The sequence below is a fragment of the Heptranchias perlo genome, chromosome 4 (genome assembly GCF_035084215.1).
Source record: "Heptranchias perlo isolate sHepPer1 chromosome 4, sHepPer1.hap1, whole genome shotgun sequence".
Lineage (NCBI taxonomy): Eukaryota > Metazoa > Chordata > Chondrichthyes > Hexanchiformes > Hexanchidae > Heptranchias > Heptranchias perlo.
Genome location: NC_090328.1, coordinates 28,324,335 through 28,341,307, shown reverse-complemented (window position 1 = coordinate 28,341,307; position 16,973 = coordinate 28,324,335). Strand labels below are relative to the sequence as shown.

General features: G+C 40.9%; 1 protein-coding gene across 3 annotated transcripts in view; it reads right to left on the bottom strand.

The window, feature by feature from the left end:
• The window catches only part of ap3b1a (adaptor related protein complex 3 subunit beta 1a), a 240,440-nt gene that overhangs the window by 79,172 nt on the left and 144,295 nt on the right, over nt 1-16,973 (bottom strand). For all 3 annotated transcript variants that reach the window (XM_067982676.1, XM_067982678.1, XM_067982677.1), the window contains exons 20-22: nt 16,671-16,827; nt 841-916; nt 336-442 (exon numbers count right to left, since the gene is read on the bottom strand). In XM_067982676.1, coding sequence (XP_067838777.1) covers nt 336-442; nt 841-916; nt 16,671-16,827 — 340 coding nt within the window. The remainder of the gene's footprint in view (nt 1-335; nt 443-840; nt 917-16,670; nt 16,828-16,973) is intronic.

Genomic DNA, 16,973 nt, shown 5'->3' with positions numbered 1-16,973 from the left:
TGGGATAACAATTGGAGACATGACCTGTGGTAAGTGTAGCACGCTTGGGAGGAACAGGTGACTTTGGACCTATATTTCCCAAAGCTCTCCACCAGAGGTTTTCCTTGCATCATATCTGGGTCTCTGTAAACTAATTGATAAGAGATTGATTGCAACGATTAGTCAACAACTCCATAGTATCATGGATGCCAGGATGGGAGAAGGCGAACTAGATGGACCGTGGTCTTTTCTTGTCTAGCAATTCCTATTCTCCTATGAAAAGAGGCACATAGTCTGAAAGCCATTAAATCTTTTCAGCACTCAATAAAACAGCCACCAGCAACCCATAAACTTACATCAATGACAGGTGAAGTACTGGAAAGTGATAATCCTTTCAAATCAGCTGCTAAGCTTGAACCCATTGCTGGTTTAGGGAGGGCTACTGGTGTTGACACATCAGAAACTACAAGAAAATAAGGGCAAATCTCAATTAGAAAGGCAGAAAAACATATCTTCAATCCCAATCAAGAAAAAGAGTTATAGCAATACTTGCACAAATTCTTTGTATTGCCTAATCTTGATTTTATTTTTGCTACATTTTCTTTAATAGGATAAAATGTTCTAAATACATTTTCTAAACACAGAAATTGGAAATGGCAATTTTACTAATTAAAGTGAAATTATGCAACCATTTGAACCATAAAGTTCCAAAATGCAGCAAATATTTTCTACAATAGCCGATGCACTGATTGCTATAGCCTATTTCCAAAAAAACTCAAAACATTTTATATGGTATTCAACTATTTAATTCAGTGTCCAGTTCCAACAAATGACTTTTCATGTTTTAGTATCAATACTTACGGTCAACCAAATCCAGCAGTGAAACTTCCAGCTTGACAGCAGCCTTGACCTCTGACACTATTTTTTTCTCTTCTTTCTGTTAAATAAATAGATTTCTTCATAAACAGTAGTTATAACTCACAGATAACTTGAGAAAACAATATAAAATAAAATTCAAACCCACACGTGAGTACAGCGGCTAAATGGTAAATACATCAAGATACACAGGAATACAATACTTAAAAGATTAAAATCTCGTAAAGCAACACTGCTGGCATCCAAAATGAATGCTAAAATTGTAGACAAGAACTTGCTTAGCAGTTAGCAGTTCTCATGTCCATTTCTGACCGCTCAGCATTTTCCTTGACGTTCAACTGCATTACCATCGCCGAATCCCCCACCATTAACATCCTGGGGGTCACCATTGACAAGAAACTTAACTGGACCAGCCATATAAATACTGTGACCACAAGAGCAGCTCAGAGGCTGGGTATTCTGCATCAAGTGACTCACCTCCTGACTCCCCAAAGCCTTTCCACCATCTACAAGACACAAGTCAGGAGTGTGATGGAATACTCTCCACTTGCCTGGATGAGTGCAGCTCCAATAACACGCAAAAAGCTCGACACCATCCAGGACAAAGCAGCCCGCTTGATTAGCACCCCATCCATCACCCTAAACATTCACTCCCTCAACCACCGGCGCACTGTGGCTTCAGTATGTAGGATGCACTGCAGCAACTCGCCAAGGCTTCTTCGACAGCACCTCCAAAACACGCGACCTCTACCATCTAGAAGGACAAGAGCAGCAGGTACATGGGAACACCACCACCTGCACATTCCCCTTGAAGTCACACACCATCCTGACTTGGAAATATATCGCTGTTCCTTCATTATCGCTGGGTTAAAATCCTGGAACTCCCTTCCTAACAGCACTGTGGGAGAACCTTCATCACACGGGCTGCAGCGGTTCAAGAACGCGGCTCACCACCACCTTCTCAAGGACAATTAGGGATGGGCAATAAATGCTGGCCTTGCCAGCGATGCCCACATCCCATGAACGAATAAAAAAAATTAATAAATCCATAAGGAAAAGATTATAAATACAACTTAACACGGTTGAACAGATTACACAGCATTTTTTTTCCTGTAAAGTATCTTCAAAAATGGATAAAAAATTTAAGGGATGTTGTTCAAAGTGTCAGATTGTATAGATCTTGGCTCTGCATTTTGTCAATCAAGGATCTACCATTTTATAAAAGATGTTCCAATAATTTAATCTAACAATTTCAACATCTTTTCTTTGTTACTACTGTATATGTTGCAGGATTTGGTGGTGGACTTGGTTAGAATAGTGCAGTTTAATCTCTCTAGGGTTTGGGCTTGAATCCTATCCAAACTGATGAGATGACAGTCTCTTCTTACTGACACCAGAAAGGATCCTAAGAAAAATGAGCTTGGACAGTCTCAATATAGTTCCAAGGGGCATAGGTCCACAGCAAAAAGAAAACTGCCCATCATTTAGCAGTTTCAGGATAGAAGTGTCACACTGGAGCATCAGGAAAGTTCTTCTAAAGTTGAGGCTAAGGCACAATACTTGGCTGAGTGAAACAACTTTTAATCTGCATCTAACTTAAGATATGCCTAACCTGGAAGTACTTGATGCTGAGAGTACAGAAAGTAGAAGCATGTTCTTGAGCACTGACTTGCCTCATCTTCAGCATTAAAATTAATCAGCAATCATTTATTTTTTTATAGATGATTTACGTTTAAAGTTCAAATGAAGTTCACAAAAGGTGAAACAGAAGGTTCCACAGCATTTAAAATCAAATATATTTTAAAATTCAAAATTAATATCCACAAGAAAGCTCAGCTCAGACTGATGTACTGCATGGAATGTGGCTCTGCTTCTTGGTCGCAATTCTTGACACGTCCCTCATCTCAAACAACTGATCAGTGAAGTGCTAAGTGAGAGAAAAAAATTCGAAGGACATTCTAATAATCACAACTGCACTATTGTGACATTTGTTTCCCACAACAACCATGCCTGTAACCTGGCTAGCTCTGCTAATTTAGTGCTAAGTTATAGGCAGCTGCCCATTGTACTCAGAGCCAGAAAGGGGAAGATGCTCATCCCATCAGTTAGAGTGGGTTTCAAATGCATGCCCCAGAAATGGGCAATATCGCAAATCACTACACCGCTCAGTTCCCTGCTCTTGTACAATTTAGGGAAATGGACTCAAAAAATGGCACAGGCAAAAGCATGGGTGGAATTTACCTGCTTTCCTGTCTCTTAGTTGGAAAATACTTTTGGCCAATGAAACCAACTAGATTTGATGCTATGTTAACATTTGTCAGAGGTCTCTTGATGTCTCTACGGAGGAAAAGATGGTAAGAACTAGAATGGTCACTATTTTACCTCAACAATCTGTGAAGATGTTGGTCACAACTAAATACAACAACTTGTATTTATACAGCATCTTTAACGTAGAAAGCCATCCCAAGGTGCTTCACAGAGGCGCAACCAGAAAAATACAGCTCCGACCCCAAGAAGGAGCTATTGGGAGGGAGTTTTGTCAAAGAGGTGGACTTTCAGAAGAGTCTTAAAGGAGGTGGAGAGACAGAGGGTTTCAGGAATGGAATTTCAAAGCATGGGGCCTAGGCAGCTCAAGGCACGGCTGGCAATAGTGGGGCAAAGGGAGGGAGATGCACAAGAGGCCAGAGGAGTGGAAAGTTCATGGCGGGGGTGGGGGGCATGTAGCGCTGGAGGAGATTAGAGATCAGGAGGGACGAGGACATGAAGGGTATTAATAAGGAGGATGAGTGTTTTAAATTTGAGATATTGGACGATCAGGAGCCAGTGTAGACCAATAAGGACGGAGTGATGTGTAAGCAGGACTTGGTGCAATAAGATACAGGCAGCAAAATTTCAGGAGAAGTTTACGGAGGGTGGAGAATGGGAGGCTAGCCAGGAGAGTATTGGAATATTTGAATCCGGAGATGGCAAAGGCATGGTAATGGTTTGAGCAGCAGATGTGTGTGATGTTATGAAGATGGAAGTAGGTCTTTGTGGTGGAGGGGCTATGGGGTCAGAAACTCAGTTCTGTGTCCAATAGGATGCCCAGGTTGCAAACAGTCTGGTTCAGTCCGAGACCACGGCCAGGGAGGGGATGGAATTAAACATAGAAAATAGGAGCAAGATTCGGCCATTCGGGCCTGCTCCGCCATTCAAAATGATCATGGCTGATCGTCTAACTCAGTACCCTGTTCCCGCTTTTTCCCCATATCCCTTGATCCCTTTTGCATTAAGAAATATATCTATCTCCTTCTTGAATACATCTAATGACTTGGCCTCCACTGCCTTCTGTGGTAGAGAATTCCACAGGTTCACCACCCTCAGTGAAGAAATTTCTCATCTCGGTTCTAAATGGCATACCCCATATCCTGAGACTGTGACGCCGGGTTCTGGACTCCCCAGCCATTGGGAACATCCTCCCTGCATCTAGTCTGTCTAGTCCTGTTAGAATTTTATATGTTTCAATGAGATCACCTCTCATTCTTCTAAACTCTAGTGAATATAGGCCTAGTCGACCCAATCTCTCCTCATAAATCAGTCCTGCTATCCCAGGAATCAGTCTGGTAAACCTTCGTCGCACTCCCTCCATGGTAAGGACATCCTTCCTCAGATAAGGAGACCAAAACTGCACACAATACTCCAGATGTGGTCTCACCAAGGCCTTGTATAACTGCAAGACATCCCTGTTCCTGCACTCAAATCCTCTTGCAATGAAGGACAACATACCATTCGCCTTCCTAACTGCTTGCTGCATCTGAATACTCGCTTTCAACGACTGGTGTACAAGGACACCCAGGTCTCGTTGCACCTCCCCTTTTCCCAATCTATCACCATTCAGATAATATAATCTGCCTGTCTGTTTTTACAACCAAAGTGGATAACCTCACATTTATCTACGTTATACTGCATCTGCCATGTTCTTGCCCACTCACCCAACTTGTCTAAATCACACTGAGCCTCTTTGCATCCTCCTCACAGCTCACATTCCACCCCAGCTTTGTGTCATTTGCAAACTTGGAAATGTTACATTTAGTTCCCTCATCCAAATCATTGATATATATTGTGAATAGCTGGGGCCCAAGCACTGATCCCTGCGGTACCCCACTAGTCACTGCCTGCCACCCGGAAAAAAACACGTTTATTCCTGCTCTCTGTTTCCTGTCTGTCAACCAATTCGCAATCCATGCCAGTATATTCCTCCCAATCCCATGTACTATAATTTTGCACACTAACCTCTTGTGTGGGACCTTATCAAAAGCCTTCTGAAAATCTAAGTACACCACATCCACTGGTTCTCCCCTATCTATTCTACTAGTTACATCCTCAAAAAAACTCCAGTAGATTTGTTAAGCATGATTTCCCTTTCATAAACCCATGCTGACTTTGTCCAATCCCGTTAATGCCTTCCAAGTGTTCTGTTATCACATCTTTTATAATAGACTCTAGCATTTCCCACCCTCCAATCTATAGGAACTGTTCCAGAGTCTATAGAATTTTGGAAGATGATCACCAATACATCCACTATTTCCAGGGCCACTTCCTTTAGTACTCTGGGATGTAGATTATCAGGCCCATGGGATTTGTCAGCCTTTAGCCCCGTTAATTTCCCTAGCACTATTTTTTTTTTACTAATACTGGTTTCCTTCAGTTCCTCCCTCTCATTAGACCCTTGGTTCCCTAACATTTCTGGCAGGTTATTTGTGTCCTCCTTTGTGAAGACAGAACCAAAGTGTGTGTTTAATTGTTCTGCCATTTCTTTGTTCCCCATTATAATTTCCCCCATTTCTGACTATAAGGGTCCTACATTTGTCTTCGCTAATCTTTTTCTCTTGACAGATTTATAGAAGCTTTTACAGTCAGTCAGTTTTTATGTTCCCTGCTAGTTTACTCTCATATTCTATTTCTCCCCTCTTAATCAATCACTTTGTCCTCCTTTGCTGAATTCAAATTCTGAATTGCTGGCAAGGGTATGAAATTTGTGCTGGGGCCAGAAACCAATCAGTTTGATCTTTCCAATGTTGGAGGAAATTGTGGCCCATCCAAAATAAAATGTTGGACAAGCAATCTGAAAACACAAAGGCAGTGGGGTCAGTACAGGTGGTGAAGAACTAGAAATGGGTGTCCTCAGCATACATGTGGAACCTGACCCCATGTTTGCAGATGACATTGTCATGGGGAAACATGTAGATGAGGAAAAGGAGAGAGCCAAGAATGAATCCTTAGGGGGACTCCAGAGTATGCAAGTGGGAAGGGGAGTCATTGCTGGAGATGCTCAGGCGATGATTGGATACTAAGAGTGGAATGAAATGAGGACAGTCCCACTGAGCTGGACAAAAGAGAAGAGGGTGTTGAAGAAGGATGGTGTAGCCCATTGTGTCAAAGGCTGCAGAGAGGTTGAGGAGAGTTAATGTACCATGGTCACATTTAAAAGGATATTATATAAGTCTTTAATCTATGAAAAAATTCAAGGCATATAATGCTTCAGTAGGACACACATTTCTTTATAAATATGGAATTATAACTTTGAAGACCAATGTATGAAAAAGGAACAGCAAAGCATTCTTCAATCTTTTGAGAACTGCAATTACATTAACTTCAGAGTTCACTTTTGACACAATTATGGGTCTCAACAGACCAATTTGAAAATAATGGAACCTTAATAAACTACCCAATATTCTTGAGTGTTCAGACCTGAGAGGCAGATTACTAGAGGTTAATGCATTCAGATATGCGAGAATCTTTTTTTAAATGTGTTAATATTGCTAAATAAATTAAATTGAACAGAGATGTGATTTTATAAGTTAAAAGAAACCAAAAGCCACTTAGATTTAAATACAGACTCTCAAAGTGACACCCTCTTCTGCTAGTGTGCTGAGGCAACTTGAAACTTGACACTGTGAAATGAATTAATGCCAAACTAAACCAGGAATTAAGTACAGTCTGACAGATGAATGACACGTTCCTCATATAAAATACCAAAACAACATTTCACTGATACCTGGCTGTCCTATTGCTTGAGGCAAAATTCAAAGGTCTATCCAGAAATTCAAAGCTAAAACTTTGCAAAACAGCTTTTCAAATAATCAGTTTATTTAGCCTTAATAATAAAATGCAGTGCAGGGTATAACTAAATGCTTAATTTATGAGTTTAAGAAAGGTTTTGCCTGCTTGTTGAGAGCAGGAGCTACAATTTTAAATAGTTTTTCTTCCTTGTCCCATGGTTGGTGCCTTTAGACCAGGCACCAACCATATTAAAAATGGAAGGACAGCAATCTGCCAATGCCAATGTAAAGCAAGAGATACAAGAGAATAATCCTCGGATAGTGTTCAAACTTCTCTATCGTCTGGGGAGGAGCTTGCACCTCTCAAAAGTGGCCCAACAGACACAAACTCAGTTAATGGGGAACGTGTTGGGAGAGGAGGGGCAAACCCATGTCACATCACTCGAGCAGAGGAAGGCGCTGCTCCAGGTTACGCAAGTATGGCTGCTCAGAAAAAAGTACTGTACAATTTTAAAATCTGAACTTTTTGAAACAAAATTTACCAATGGTTTGTACATCAAACATGTTCACCAATACTTATAGAAGCCTTTAGAAAATTCAAGCAACATCCAGTAAAATCCAATTGTAGGAAAGCACATTTCTTTAAACAAACTGAAATATCACCAATAAAGAGACACTCCTGTGCAACTATTCAAAGAGCAGTATTTGAGATAATTCCTAAGTTAGAAGCAGCAGTATGAAAAAGCAATTTTATTCAAGAAAAAGATAATGCTAAGTACTTACCATTTGATGTGTCCCTATCAGAAAACCAGAAAGAAGGCCATTTGGCCAATCAAGCTCTTTCCTGCCATTAACTGTATACAATTCACAGACTTCACAAAACTACTTAACCTACTGAAGAAATGTTGTACAAAACTTCTCCTTGACCCACAATAGGTAAACACAGCAAAATTTCAGAATATGTAACATGCTTCATTATTTACTTCTGACTCTCTGCCTTCCTCAGCATGACAGTTCTTTGGGCTACATGGCATTCATTCATTTTCATCTGTACTTATTCTTGCAACTCTGATTCCCATTCCTTACTGAATATGCATCCTACTTCAGCTAGCAGTCTAGTACACTTTTCTGCTGCTTTGTGGGGAGGATAATGCCATCTAAACTCAAATCTTGCTGGATGCTGGCTAACTTTGCATTTAAGTTCTGCTTATTTTTAATTATCTTTATAAGAAAAACATGTTGAAAGAACTTGCATTTCTATGATGCTTACCACATCTCTGAAATGTCTCAAAGTACTTCTGATGTGGAGATGCCGGTGATGGACTGGGGTGTACAAAGTACTTCAAACACAATGAATTACTGTAAAGTGCAGTTGTGGCTATATAGGTAAATGCAGTAGCCATTTTGGGACCAGCAAGGTCTCACAAATGTCAATGTCATGAATGACCAGTTATTGTGTTTCATGGTGGTGTTGGTTGAGCAAAGAATTTTGGTCAAGCCTTCTTCTCTTAACAGTGCCATGGGACCATCAATATCCATCTGAACCACTGGATCAAGCAGATGGAGCCTCAGATAAATATATCACTTGACGCTTGTCCCTTCCAACAATCTAAAACTCATCACTGAAAATGTTAACAAATGAGGAACACAGTTAACCAATGAAGAAAATAAGCGTCAAGGTATAGAAGCACTCACTGTTTGCTTAATGCCCTCTTACTTGGCTACTCTATTCTCAGTACTATGTTCTGCAAATTCTACCTCATGCTCCTACTCTCCCTTTGCTCTTTCTTAAGTCCTATTAGTTCTGTTTCTTGCTCTGTGATTTGATTGCCTTTTTATCCATGTAACTCCAAAACGCAGATGATGTCACTATGGGGCAAAAACCAATATTGGGGGACACCGAATAATTTTTTTTAAAAAGGAAAATGCATGGAGAACAGAAAAATACGGCAGAACAATCATTGCCTCCAAAGGCTAATTTTTGAAAGGGGGGGGAAAAAAGAGAACGAGAATGAGAGAGAACGAGAACGAACGAAACAGAACGAGAGAGAACTATTAGCTCCCATTTTGTGTGAACACGGTCAGGTTAACTATTTTTTGATTGGTGACTTTTAATTGAACATGAAATTTGAGCCAATCAACAGTCTTTGCACCTACAGACATTTGCCCATGCGTCATGGATACATGCCAGACAATTTTAAAAGATTATATAGATAGGTAAATCTCGTTTGTTCCCCAGCAGACTACGAGTTGGCACATATCAGGAACTGAATGAAGTGCGATGCAAGCTTTAATTTCTGTCTCCCCCATAGGGTTCAGCACTACCCTGACAACCTGACTTTAGAAATGCTCAAATTCCAGCATTCCAATTCAGATCAAATTCAGGTTCAAGAGGGAAACAGGAAAGTGACATCCAAGCAATTAAATCTTTCAGAAAACATGTTAAGCATTGGCTTCAACCCAATGGTAAAACAAGACTGAATGACATTCGTTGCCATTACAGGATATGATCAGCTGATTCAGGCTGTTTTGTTTGCTGCTGCATGTAGCAAAAGTTACGTTATCGTTTTATGGTGACATGAAAGAATAGTAAAACTGATTTTAACAAATTCTGTTCTGATTCACTTGGATGCAAGGAAATCAGTCAGTAAGAGATGAATTCAGGACTCAGCACATCAGCTAAGACATTTTCATACTCAACACACTTAACAAATCATTGCTGGTTTTCAAGGCATAACTCTCAGATAAACTCAATTCTACCAGTTGGTCATTTTTGACTTATCAGGTCCCGAGTCCCTTTTATAGCATATAAAAAATGTTTTGTCTTTTTTATATGGCCAACTGTCATTACGCAACATGCTACAACTAGTTTGACACCATATCTTATTAAATAAACCTTGATCATTCTCAATGCCAAATATTAGTTTTGCTATAAATGCCTTTCAAACAATATAAAAATACAAAAATGAGTAGAAAGGACGCAGCTCCAAGTCTCGGCCTTTACCTCAAGGGGGCTTGAATACTCAAGTCAGGAAGTCATGCTTAAGTTGCAGAGCCTTGGTCAGACCCCATCTGGAGTACAGCACTCAGTTTTGGGCACTGAACCTCAAAGATATATTGACCTTGGAGGGGGTACAGCACAGATTCACCAGAATAATACCAGGGCTTAAAGGGTTAAATTATGAGGACAGATTGCATAAACTTGACTTGTATTCCTTTGGATTTAGAAGCTTGAGGGGAAATCAAATCAAGGTTTTTAAAATGTTAAAGGGGTTCTATAGGGTCGATACAGAGAAACTATTTCCTCGTGGGAGAATCCAGAACAAGGAAGCATAATCTTAAAATTAAAGCTAGGCTATTTAGGAGTGAAATCAGGAAGCACTTTTTTGACAGAAACAGTAGTGGAAATCTGAAACTCTCCCCAAAAAGCTGCGGATGGTGGGTCAATTGAAATTTTCAAGACTGAGATTGATCGATTTTTATTAGCAATGAATATCAAGCGATATGGAGCAATGGCAGATAAATAGAAAGACTTATATTTATATAGTGCCTTTTATGACCTCAGGACCTCCCAAAGCACTTTACAGCCAATTAAATACTTTTTGAAGTGCAGTCACTGTTGTAATGTAGGAAACATGGCCAATTTGTGCTCAGCAAGGTCCCACAAACAGCAATCTGTTTCAGTGATGTTGCTTGAGGGATAAATATTCGCCAGCACACCAGGGAGAACTCCCCTGCTCTTCTTCAAAATAGTGCCACGGGATCTTTTACGTCCACCCGAGGGGGCAGACGGGGCCTCGGTTTAATGTCTCATCCAAAAGCAGCATCTCCGACAGTGCAGCACTTCCTCAGTATTGCACTCGAGTGTCAGCCTAAATTTTGTGCTCAAGTCTCTGGAGTGGGACTTGAACCCACAACCTTCTGACTCAGAGGCGAGAGCTCTTCCACTGGGCCATGGCTGACTTACAATGGAGTTGAGGTACAAATCAGCCATGATCTAATTGAATGGCGGAACAGGCTCGAGGGGCTGAATAGCCTACTCCTGCCAACAACGACAACTTGCATTTATATAGTGCCTTTAACGTAGTAAAACGTCCCAAGGCTCTTCACAGCAGTGTTACCAAACAAAATTTGACACCGAGCCACATAAGGAGATATTAGGATAGGTGACCAAAAGCTTGGTCAAAGAGGTAGGTTTTAAGGAGTGTCTTAAAGGAGGAGAAAGGTAACGAGATGGAGAGGTTTAGGGAGGGAATTCCAGAGCTTAGGGCCTAGGGAGCTGATGGCACAGCCGCCAATGGTGGAGCAATTAAAATTGGGGATGCGCAAGAGGCCAGAACTGGAGGAGCGCAGAGATCTGGGGGGGGGGGGTTGTGGGGCTGGAGGAGCGAACAGAGATAGGGAGGGGTGAGGCAGTGGAGGCCTCTGTAAACAAGGATAAGACATTTTTAAAAATCGAGACGTCCCTGGACTGGGAGCCAATGTAGGTCAGCGAGCACAGGAGTGATGGTAGAACGGGACTTGGTGCGAGTTAGGATGTGGGCAGAATTTTGGATGAGCTCAAGTTTATGGAGGATGGAAGATGGGAGGCTGGCCAGGAGAACATAAGAAATAGGAACAGGAATAGGCTATTCGGTCCCCCCAGCCTGCTCTGCGTTTCAATCAGATTATGGCTGATCTTCGACCTCAACTCCACTTTCCCGCCTGCTCCCCATATCCCTAGATTCCCCTAGAGTCCAAAAATCTATCTATCTATCTCAGCCTTGAATATATTCAATGACTCAGCATCCACAGCCCTCTGGGGTAGAGAATTCCAAAGATTCACAACCCTCTGCGTGAAGAAATTCCTCATCTCAGTTTTGAATGGCCGACTCCACATCCTGCGACTATGCCCCCTAGTTCTCGACTCTCTAGCCAGGGGAAACAATCTCTCAGCATCTAACCTGTCAAGCCCCCTCGTAACCTTGTATGTTTCAATGAGATTACCTCTCATTTTTCTAAACACCAGAGTGTATAGGCCTATTCTACTCAACTTGGAATAGTCACGGCATCCATGCCTTTGTTTAGAGGTAACAAAGGCATGGATGAGGGTTTCAGCAGATGAGCTAAGGCAGGGGCGGAGACAGGTAATGTTAGAGGTGGAAGTAGGTGGTCTTGGTGATGGTTGGAAGCTCATTTCAGGGTCAAATCGGGCACCAAGGTTGCGAATGGTCTGGTTCGGCCTCAGATAGTGGCCGGAGAGAGAGAGATGGAGTTGGTGGCTAGGGAACAGACTTTGTGGCAGGGACCGAAGACAATGGCTTCCCACATTCCTACGATGCATTCATTTTCTCATACCAAGTGGCAAGGGTCGTCACTGTGCAAGTCACACGTTACATTTCACAGATGACTTTATAACAATTCCTTTCATTTAATGGATCATCAATCCACTCTACACAAAAGTAGAATTTGTAAGTTTAACAAAAACTAAATCTGAAAAAAAAGTCATTATTTACTCCAAAAGAGTGTCACCCTCTACCTGTGAGATGTTAGATACCTCAGGTTTGTATTCTTCCAAAGCATTTGTCTAAAATGTCAGATATAAGTATTGCCATGAGTTTGGATAATAAAAATTCTATTATAAAAAGAAAAATGCATGACAATCCAGTCACTAGCTACCCAGATTCTCCTGTGACAGACAGACAAAGTAACCGTCACAGAAAAGGCTTAATAACAGAAACAAATAATGAAGTTAAAACCATATCTGATCAAATATTCCTGAATCGGAGATTCATCCTGGTAATAGAGATGGAACCTAGATAAATGCATTTGTGGCACAAAGCAGGAGATTGAGGATTTCTCGAGCTCAATGCATAATTCATAGCCTCCGCCTGCAAAGTGTGTAAAATGAAAATTTCACACCACAGCACGAGCAATGGAGCTGCTGAGAAGGCAAATGAAATCGTATTTTACTGTGCAAATTTTATTTCTTACTCTGCCCACATTTATACACAATCATTGACAAACCAAATGCATTGACAGATCTCCCACTGATACCATGTTGTTCACACTTAAAAACAGATCGGGCAGAAAGATATAGACAATTTGTTTCTTTATATTTAAAATATGGATCTTTTTTTTTAAAAAAACAGATCAGTGCCTACATTAGATTCATCCAAGAAGCCAGCTCGCTGCTGTTTGTTTTTCTCTGTATGATTATGCAATCTTGATCACTGCCAAGGTTTGCTGAGATGGCTTGTCAAATTGTGCATATCATTGCTAGTCCCCATCAATTTTCTCTTTCCTTTATTTGACACACAGTATACCAAATTTTGAACAGGGCAGCAACATACTTCAATTTTAAAAATTCAACAAGATTTCTGTGTTATTTTGGTAATTGACAGAACATTAGTGTGCACAATACTCATTCCTGTAAATTCTGATGTGTAGCTAAGTATCTTGACTTTTATGATTAATATAAGTGTTATATAAGTGTTTTAAAAACAGTGGCATCACCATGTCCTATTACTCAAACCAAAAAAGAATGACTTGTGTTTACCATATTCAACTTTCACTGACCATTTGAGGTTTTCTGGATGTTTTCTTGCTTGTTCTAAATATTACTTTTGTCTCTCTAGATTTTTGACAAATTTCCTTACTGAATTGCCATCATTTCATGTGACTTAAAAAAAGTCTCACAATTGTAGAAGGTTAAAGAAACAACAGCACCATACTAACATTATTGTCTAAATCTTACTTTACGTTCCGATCTACAAATTTAGCAGCAGTGCATAGCTGAAACTGCTTCACACTAACATTTAACTTAAAAGTGCAAATTGGATGTGAAGGCCCAAACTGACACTAAAGCATCCAGAGAGGCTCCTCCATTTCATTAGTGTGTCAGGTTAGGCCCCAACACCAGATTCAGGCCATGTTTAGCATATAACTGCAAAGTCAGTATGAAGCAAAACTGCTCTACATGGATGTTAGAGTTGTTGTGTAAATGTGCCCATAGCTATGAGCTCTGTTGGCAAGCTGAAAATCATATTGTATCAACATTTTTGATTACAATATTCCAAAAGAAGATTTATTTATTTTTTCTTCAAATGTCATTTTTCTCACTGATGTTGATTTAGAATATTATAAATGCTCAGTTTTGATTAGCATGATTTGGAAAAAATGATGCAATTGGCATACATTTTAAATACCAAAAGAAACTTGAAGCATGTAAGGCAGTAAATAATCTGGGTAAATTGAACACCCTTCTATCAGTCACAATCAATAGCAAACATTTTCTTATGTCACAAAGGTTGTAATATGTATTCACTGATGTTGCTCCAGAGTCTGTGCCTTCCCTGAATATGCAGAGTCACAGAAAATTTATACTCAAATAAAAACTTGTTTTTAAAAAAAGGAAATTGGCGGTTGTAATACAATTGATAGGCTCAATTTGATTAAATTTGGTTTGGTAAGATTTAAATTTAAATAGATTTATTCTGAAAACCACAAAAGCATTTAACATTTTGGCCTGGTCACACAGGAAGTCAATGCTCTCACCGGAGTTTGGACACTTAAGGGGGGGAAAAAAAATTGGATAAAGCCTATTATTGGAACATAGGAACAGGAGTAGGCCATTCAGCTCCTCGTGCCTGCTCCGCCATTTGATAAGATCATGGCTGATCTGTGATCTAACTCCATTTACCTGCCTTTGGCCAATATCCCTTAATACCTTTGGTTGCCAAAAAGCTATCTATCTCAGATTTAAATTTAGCAATTGAGCTAGTATCAACTGCCGTTTGCGGAAGAGAGTTCCAAACTTCTACCACGGGAAGTGCGATCCGCTATTAACCCACGCCCGATGGCACCTGTGCAGGTAGGACGAGATATTCATCCAGCCCGAGTATTTACCTTCAAGCAGCATTGAAAAGTAGGCCTTACACGACGATTGAAGTAAATGCGCACTTTCCACCAACAGGGGGAACCCCACTATCTTAAAGGAGGAATGTCTCTTAAAATCTCAAAGGTAGCCGGTATCTGTTATTTGCTAAAAAAAAGTCTGCTGTCTGCACAGAGTTTGAACAGAGATCAGACGCCGCACACATAAAACACAGATGCAGGTCCCGTCTCTATGTTTACAAACTGATGAGTTATGTTAAAACATTGAATAAAGGTTGCACACTATTAAATCCCACATCCTCCAATCTGCAGATCTGAGTTTGTACCAGGCCCACGAGAGTGCATGCACCAAGGTTCTCTGATGATGCACTAGAGGCCTTGTTGCACGAGGCGGACAGAAGGAGGGACATCCTATATCCGCAGGGTGGGGGGGGGGGCAAGAGGCCCAGCCAGACATATGTCCAAAAGGCAGTGGGAGGCAGCAGGGGACGAAATCAATGCCAGGTGCACAGCACCACGAACTTGGATGCAGTGCAGGAAGAACTTCAATGCTTTGACACAAGTCGTCAAGGTGAGTGAGGGCAATTGTCAAGTGGCATCTCCTACCAACTGCACCACTAGCTGCATCCACCGTTCCATCACCCACATACCAACAAACTCTTTCCATCAGTACTCAACTCTTCCAATCAGATGCTTCCTCTCACCCTTACACATTACCATTGTTGCAAGCCACCCAGCGACAACTCACAGGCCACACACACTGGCAGCTATTCAACCATGACAGGCACATCATTCAGACACACATCCCGCTTTCTTGCAGGAGAAGGTGGCACTTAACAGGAGACAGCAAGTGGCAGTGGCATTTAGCCCTTAGAGCCTGTTCCACCATTCAATGAGATCATGGTTGATCCGTGACCTAGCTCCATATACCCGCTGTAGCTCCATACCCCTTAATACCCTTGGGTCACAGAAATCTATCAATTTCAGATTTAGAATTCATAATTGAATTCATAATTTGCAGAAGAGCGTTCCAAACTTCTCCCACATTTTGTGTGTAGAAGCGTTTCCTAACTTCACTCCTGCACCTTCTGGCTCTAAATGTTAGGCTATGTCCCCGCATCCTACTATTCAAGTATATGAGACTTCCAAAAACAGTTAGAAATGCAACAGCAGACAGAAACAATAATCCAGCCACTAACCTGTAAATCCTGCATGGTCCTTTTAAATAGCAGTGGTTGGGGGGGCGGGGGGGGTGTCCTCCAGGCACTAGGACATGTTCAGATGATTGTGGTTAAAACTGTGTGTTGAGTTGAGCATTAAGTCCCAAAATGTTGTCTATCACTTGAAATCAGCGTTGCACAGATTGTTTCCATTTTCTCCTTACTTTACCTGCTGCTGGCGTTCGGTATTTGTGCATGCATTAATACCTAGACTAAGATGGCATCCGGTGCACATCATGCTAGAAACGTGCGTGCGCAGCCAAGATGCCATCTTGACACTTTGAGAGACCGCATAGCGCCGAAACAACGGGCACTACACGGCCCAATTTCTAGCCCCGACTCTCCTAAATTCATCCAAATTCGAAGCCCACGTACACTCTAGACTATACTACCCAATTTCTAAAAAAGGTGGGGAGCATTTATTTCTCTAAATGAAGAGGGAACATTGTGATCCAAGCAAAATGCCCGGTAACTTGGTACATTCCTTATTTATACAAATTAAGTTTGTCCAAAAGGCACAAATGAAAATAGATGTTGATTTGTAATGAATAACTACATTTCTCCAATATTGGTAACAATCACTTCCATCACACAAAAAAAACACCTTCCCGAAATAAGTCATTATTTTCACATACATCTCTGTCAACTTGAGTAACAAGTGCAACTTATTACAAGTTACCTTTTGTTTCATTGTGCGCTCTGGTTCGGAGTCACTCTCAGATTCAGATTCTGAACTGTCTTCAGATGAACTTTCCTCTGACTCAGAGGAAGTTGCAGATTTCATCTTTTTGGATTTGGTTTTGCCCTGGTTGTTACTTTCTGAGTCGCTGTTTTGACTGAAGATGAAAATGTTGCAAAATTGAAAATTCAAACCAAACAATGGTGTCTTTTTCAGCCCAAATATTCTTTTTTTTTTGAAAAGAAATACATTTCTATTGCCAACTACAAAGAAAAGACAGGCATTTAAAATGACTAATTTCTG